We start from the raw sequence: 6,000 nt of genomic DNA, 5'->3' as shown, positions 1-6,000 counted from the left end.
GAATTTGCATTGCGAGTGTGTGTGTGTGTGTGTGTATACCTGTGTATGGGTGTGAGTATGTATGTTTGAACTCCTTTAGCAATGAAAGAATTCTGTTAATACTTTTGAATTAGAAACAAAATTAATAAATTATGATGATTTATTATAATGTGTATGTATGTATATGAATATATATATATATATGGTTATATATAAAAATCTATGCGAGTTTTCTTTTATATATCTGCTGAGAATGTATGTAAGAGATGTATATGTTTTTGTTGTATTAAGTGTGAGTTGTAGTGTGTTATAAATTAAATATTAGTTTAGATATAAATTAAGTATTAATTATTAAAAATTATTTATTCATTTTCCAATGTGTGTGTGTGTTTGTTTGTTTCTTTCTCATTTGCTTTTCTTTTCCTATTGAAGTTTTTTTCATTCACTGCCAGCTCTTTGCGAATGTTTCGAGTTGTTGTTTTTCCATAGTTTTGTTTTGTTTGTCTTAATTTTCTTTGAAAATAATATCACTTTTCTTAGGGCAATGTTAAGAGTTGACAATGAAAATCCAGATTTAAGTATATATATTTAAGTAAAAGTAATTATTAGCACACTTAGGGCTCGATTTTTACTTTGCTGCTGCTGTTGTTGCTGCTATTATTGTTAGCCTTATCCTTTTGCCTGGTATGCATCATTTGTATTAAACGATTACGTTTAGCTGCCTCCGATTTGCTATATTCATCGAGAAACTAGCAAATAGAAAAAACATATAGAAATCGGTTAAGATTAATTAACGAATAATCACTTACCCCTAGATCAAAATCTTTGGATATTAGCTGCTTGGCCGTTGGATTGTTAAAGCACATGACTACCAAAAATGGATATATAACCGGATTGAATTGTGTTGGCATTTTGGCCATTATCTTAAAAATCACTGCATATTGTTCGCTTATCAATAATTCCTGATGCCGATGATTGTTCATCGTATAAAAGGCGAGCGAGGCAATTAAATCGATCAACATGGCAGTTGTCTCGTTGGTTCTATTAAATGTCGTTGTCGGTTGATTGGTACTACAATTCAGGATCATGGACATCACATCGAGCAGCTTTAGCGACTGGGGAGCTTCCACCGAAAGGGCCTCCTATAGAAAATGGAACGAGAAATCATTTAATTGGCCCATACAAATCATCATGTGTATTATATGTGCAGGAAAATCACTGAGCAAATGTTTTAATTAAGTCAAAGCAAATATCAAAGAGTGGCCACTTGTTTAGGGCAGGAAATGAATGAATGGACGACTCCTGGACTCGACTCAATTGTTTATATGGCTGATGATACACATTTTATTTGCATAACAGACCAGAGCATGGACTCTAGCAGAAGGCAGGATGACAAAAGGGGGGAAACGCTTCTAATTTGTTTACTTTGCCTGGCCTGCCGAATCACAGAGAGACCAAGAGAGAGAGAGAGAGAGACAGAAACTAGGATAAAGATATGGGCAAAAGCGAGAGAGAGAGAGAGCAAACTCAATTTGGTTGTGAAACTGGCAACTTGTACGAGAGGAGTACAAAACGAGAGTTTCGAGTACCAAGCACTAAGCAAATATTTGGCCAAACAATTGACATGCCTGGCTGACTAGAACAACGAGCTGGGCTGAATGGTCTGAACTGGCTCACTGGTTGGTTGTCGTCGACTACTGCCGCCTGCTGCCTGCCGCCTGGCTGGTTGGCAGGATATGAGCGAGGATTTACGCAATAACAACACCAACAACAAGAAGAGACCGAAAAAGATTGAAATTGCGTGGCTGCTTGGGTTAAACTTGAAAATTTCATTTCACAAAGTCAATATTTGACTGCAAAAAATGCTTAGGAAAAAGGGCCGCGGCAGTCATCCCTATGCACCGTGGTCTTACCTATATCTATAATCTAAAATCCAAGACTGATAACTTGGTAAAATAATTTTCAATTGAAAAGTGAGTGAAAAAAGTAATTTACAGTCATAACACAAAGTGGAAGTGTCATTGCCACACATTTCCATTTATAAATTAACCTTCAAACGAATTTGCTAATAATAATTAAAATTAAAATCATCAACAACAAGACTAAAGAATCCCCTTTATTTAAGAGCAAAAAACAATATTTGTTTAAGATTTTGGGAGAATTGAAAACAATGAAATTTTCTCTGGAAAAACCGGATAATAGAAAGTAAAAGTTTTTAACATATAATTTTGAAAATTCCTTAAAAACAAATTCACCCCAAGAACTAATTTTTGAGTTCTTAAAATCAATAAATATTTTCCATAACTTTCAAATCACTGTGACGCCTTGTTATCTTTTGCTTCTCCTTGAGTTTTGCTGATTAAAACCGAATCAAATTATTTGCGAAAAGTTTTCTAGCGTCTAAAAAAGGAAAGAAAAACAACAAAAATACACACACACACACACACAGTAAGAGAAAAGAACAGACGGTGAGGACAGGGAGAGAAGAAAACCCCCTTTATCTATTTTTGTGGTAATTTAAAACAAATAAAAAGTCTAAGGCCTAAATCCCAAAGCAGTAGGGTAAGTAGAGAGTCGAGAGAGCAGGAAGAATGAGCAAAAGTTTGGCTTGCCTGGTTGGCAAAGTTTGCCCAACAAATTAGTTTGTCAAGTGCGTAGACTTGCAAGTTGGAAATAAATATTGACACGTGGAAACACAGGAAATGAAATGTAGATGCCAGGGCAGAGTTAAACTCAAAGTCTGTCCGTTGTCCCTGTCATTCCATCCATCAGTGGGAGAGAGTGAGTCCTTGTGTCAGTTCACCTCGGATACTACTACAATATTCCGTTTCATTTGCGCGGTTTTTGGCTGCCATGAGATGTCAAATCAGTCGGCAATGCACTCGAACCTTTGCATATTTCAAACGCCGACAAGACATTTGTCCTAAAGTAAAGTGTCAAAATATTTGCATGCGCCACCCAATCTTCCATTAGAAGGTGAGGTGAACTGAAGTGCCTCTGCCTTCGTCTCCGTGTTCTCTTCTCATCTGCCATCTGCCCATCAGTTGGAGTAAATGTCAACGCGGTTCAATGCTTTCTCCTCATCCTGACCCTCCTCCCCCCAAAAACCTTCGCCATTTGCCGTGATGTTGTGCAAATGTCACTGGCAAATATATTTACAACAATTCTCATGGCTGTCATGGCATTTGCCAATATATGCAAATCACTTTTGGTAGAAAATTTTCCGATTTCCACCCAGCCACCATCTCATCGGCAATTGTAAAAGTTTTAAACGTCTTCTCTTGGGTAACTTTTGTTTCAGCGCTATTGCTCTTTATGTGTGTGTGTATATGTGTGTGTTTTTTCTCAATTTTCGCCAGGCGATTTCACGTTCGACAAACTTTAGAAGTGCAAGGCAAAGAAAAGTCCAATAAACACACACACAACCACCCAACAGCGAAAAAAGCCGAAAGAAAATCCAAAAAAAAGAATTCGCTGAAAATCGTAATGAAATTTTTTCTCTGTGCTTCGTTTGACTTGGGCCAAAGGGAGAGATACGCACAGTGGTCAATTTTGAAACAAAAGTCAATAGCAGAATTGTTTGTTTTTGAATTGTTTTTTCCCCCCTCATGTTGACAGTCCAAGATTGTTGAGAATCCTTTTAAACAAAGATAATATATGTATGTGTGAAATTTAGATACATAAGATGTAAGAGTATAATTTTATACTTTCTCTGATTGAAGTCTGCATTGTACAAGCATCTGGAATAACTTTCTATACTTTACTTTCTATACTCTACTAAATTTACACAAAGGAACATATTTTATAGGGATAAGATAAAAATTTTGATAATCTGTTTGAATGATAATTTGTTTATGTTTTTATTGATGGTTAAACTTTAAAGTTAAGGACAACTCCAATTCTTTTGATTTGTTTGATCTACTTTTATTTTATAATGGCTTCAGAACGACTTTCTACTGATTGTCAAACTCCTTTCTACTTAAGTATTTATAACCAATTGACAGTTTACATAGTTGAATCAAGAATCAGTTTTCAGAAGTTTTAAGTAAAGATATTCGTTTCAAACGTCTTGCTTTTAATAGAGAATTTAAAAGTAACCCTTCTATTAAGGCTTTCTGTTATTAACAAAGCTGAGCTGTACTTTCAGTTTTCTTAATATTCTTCCAAATCGTAATAAGTTCCTTTCTAAAAATTTAAATCTAATGGTAAGCGATTAATTAAAGAGAAACGAAGTAGATAAACAATATTCTTAGTTGCGTAAGACAGACCCTAAAAAACGAATATTTTGAAAAGAGTTTGGGCTTTACATCCTCAGATTTACTTTATCTCGCTTTTAAACCACTGTGAGCCCAAGTGACTGGGTTAAGGGCGACTGACTTTTTGATTTGTTTAAACGGCGTTCGACATTTGCCGTTCAAAGTTGGTTTTATATTTTTTCGTTTTGCTCTTTCTGCTACTTTTGGTGTCCAGTTTTTTTTGTCGATTTTGTCGATTGCATTGAATAGTAGGTAAACTCACCTGAAAAGTGTTCACATCGATGGAGGCCAGCGACACGTAAAGATTAAACGCTGATGCCGCCAAGGCGGTCGTGCGCGGTGGAATGCAATCACCTGCAAAAATAAAAAGAAAACACAAAACACATTACACAAAGCAGAAGAAAATTGAAAGATAAGCTAAGAACATGGAACTATGTAGCGGATATTGCATTGAGACATCTCCTACTCCTTCTTGAATGGCAATAAAACTTCTTTTTTATTTTGTTCTGAAAATCAAAACTAATTTCCGCTTTTAACTAAAGATCACGTTGCGTGGGATCCCCCTTTATCATTCGGGGTGTGTGTGCGTAAAGTGTATTGAAATTCAATTAGCACATCGACGCCAATATCCAGGCAACGGCTACTGTTTGGACTACTGGAACAATGCGGACTTACCTAGAGGCACTACGCAGCCATACAACATGGCCACTGTACCAAAGAGTTCCGTTGACTTGGCCGCACTTAGCAAACGTGTCGGATCGGCAGGACCTATAAATCATAAGAAAAAAAGAGGATATGTATAGTGTGTTTAGGACTGACTTTCCATTTTAGACACTACACTCTTACCTGGCTGGCACACATCAAGGAAACGGGAAAGGAACCCTAAAGTAGTCAATAGGCTCAACATGACACTTTGATTCTGCTCAATGGATTCACGGACCTTCATACAACGACGGGAAAGGATTTCGATGAGACCAGTGACCACGGCATAGCTGAAAAAAGTTCAATCAGAAAAGGTATCTCATAAATAATTGTGGATAAATGGAGATTGTTTTATTAGATTCCCAATATTCAAGTAAATTAAAGGAATGTTAATGTATTTATAGCCCATAGACCCACAGTTTCCAATAAGTTAAGTTTTGTGTTCATTTTGTAGACTGTTCATCCAAGTTGTAAACGATTTAATCACAAAAACTATAAAAACTATTACGATTATGTTACGGGATCACACTAACTATCTTGAACGCCAACTTATATAACTTCCATTTGAAATATTTTAATTCTTAAATACCCAATCCTCTCTTGGCTCACGTTTAATATATCCTTTTGGTTAACGAAATTCAAGGTCAAATCATTTTTCTCCACGCAAACTCATTTCAAACCATTTGTATTCTCAACCCAATTAAGCTCATTCCATAGATTTCTTCTTACTTAAAAGCATATAGATTTCAATATGTATTCACAGTTGTGTGTCTGACCATTTTGTTACCATTACCATCCTCTCAATGTCGTCTTCATTAGCATTATTCTGTGTGCTTGTGTGTATGTGTGTGTGTGTGTGTTTGTGTAATTCTTTTCATATGTACTCGTATATGCTAATCAGGCAGCACGCTTCTTGCATTAAATGTGCTCGAAAATGCAAAAACCGATTAGCAAAAGCATTTTGCATAAAATTCTGCTAAATGTTTGTAAGCAAATAAACAGAAGAAAAGCTAAAGAGCGGGTATCGGGTGGAATGTGGTTGTGACATTGCATGCATTGAAGA

The 6,000-nt window shown here is 36.0% G+C and overlaps 1 protein-coding gene across 2 annotated transcripts in view; it reads right to left on the bottom strand.

Moving 5' to 3' along the window:
- Positions 1 to 316: 316 nt before the first annotated feature.
- Positions 317 to 6,000, bottom strand: part of ssp3 (short spindle 3) — a 31,528-nt gene continuing 25,844 nt past the window's right edge. For both annotated transcript variants that reach the window (XM_068289155.1, XM_068289147.1), the window contains exons 8-12: positions 5,082 to 5,227; positions 4,911 to 5,003; positions 4,498 to 4,589; positions 789 to 1,121; positions 317 to 728 (exon numbers count right to left, since the gene is read on the bottom strand). In XM_068289155.1, the coding sequence (XP_068145256.1) occupies positions 594 to 728; positions 789 to 1,121; positions 4,498 to 4,589; positions 4,911 to 5,003; positions 5,082 to 5,227 (799 nt within the window). In that variant the 3' untranslated portion in view covers positions 317 to 593. The remainder of the gene's footprint in view (positions 729 to 788; positions 1,122 to 4,497; positions 4,590 to 4,910; positions 5,004 to 5,081; positions 5,228 to 6,000) is intronic.

This window comes from Drosophila tropicalis, unplaced genomic scaffold, assembly GCF_018151085.1.
Source record: "Drosophila tropicalis isolate 14030-0801.00 unplaced genomic scaffold, ASM1815108v1 contig_1187, whole genome shotgun sequence".
Lineage (NCBI taxonomy): Eukaryota > Metazoa > Arthropoda > Insecta > Diptera > Drosophilidae > Drosophila > Drosophila tropicalis.
The sequence above is the reverse complement of the archived record's forward strand: the minus strand, read 5'-3'. Positions and strand labels throughout refer to the sequence as shown.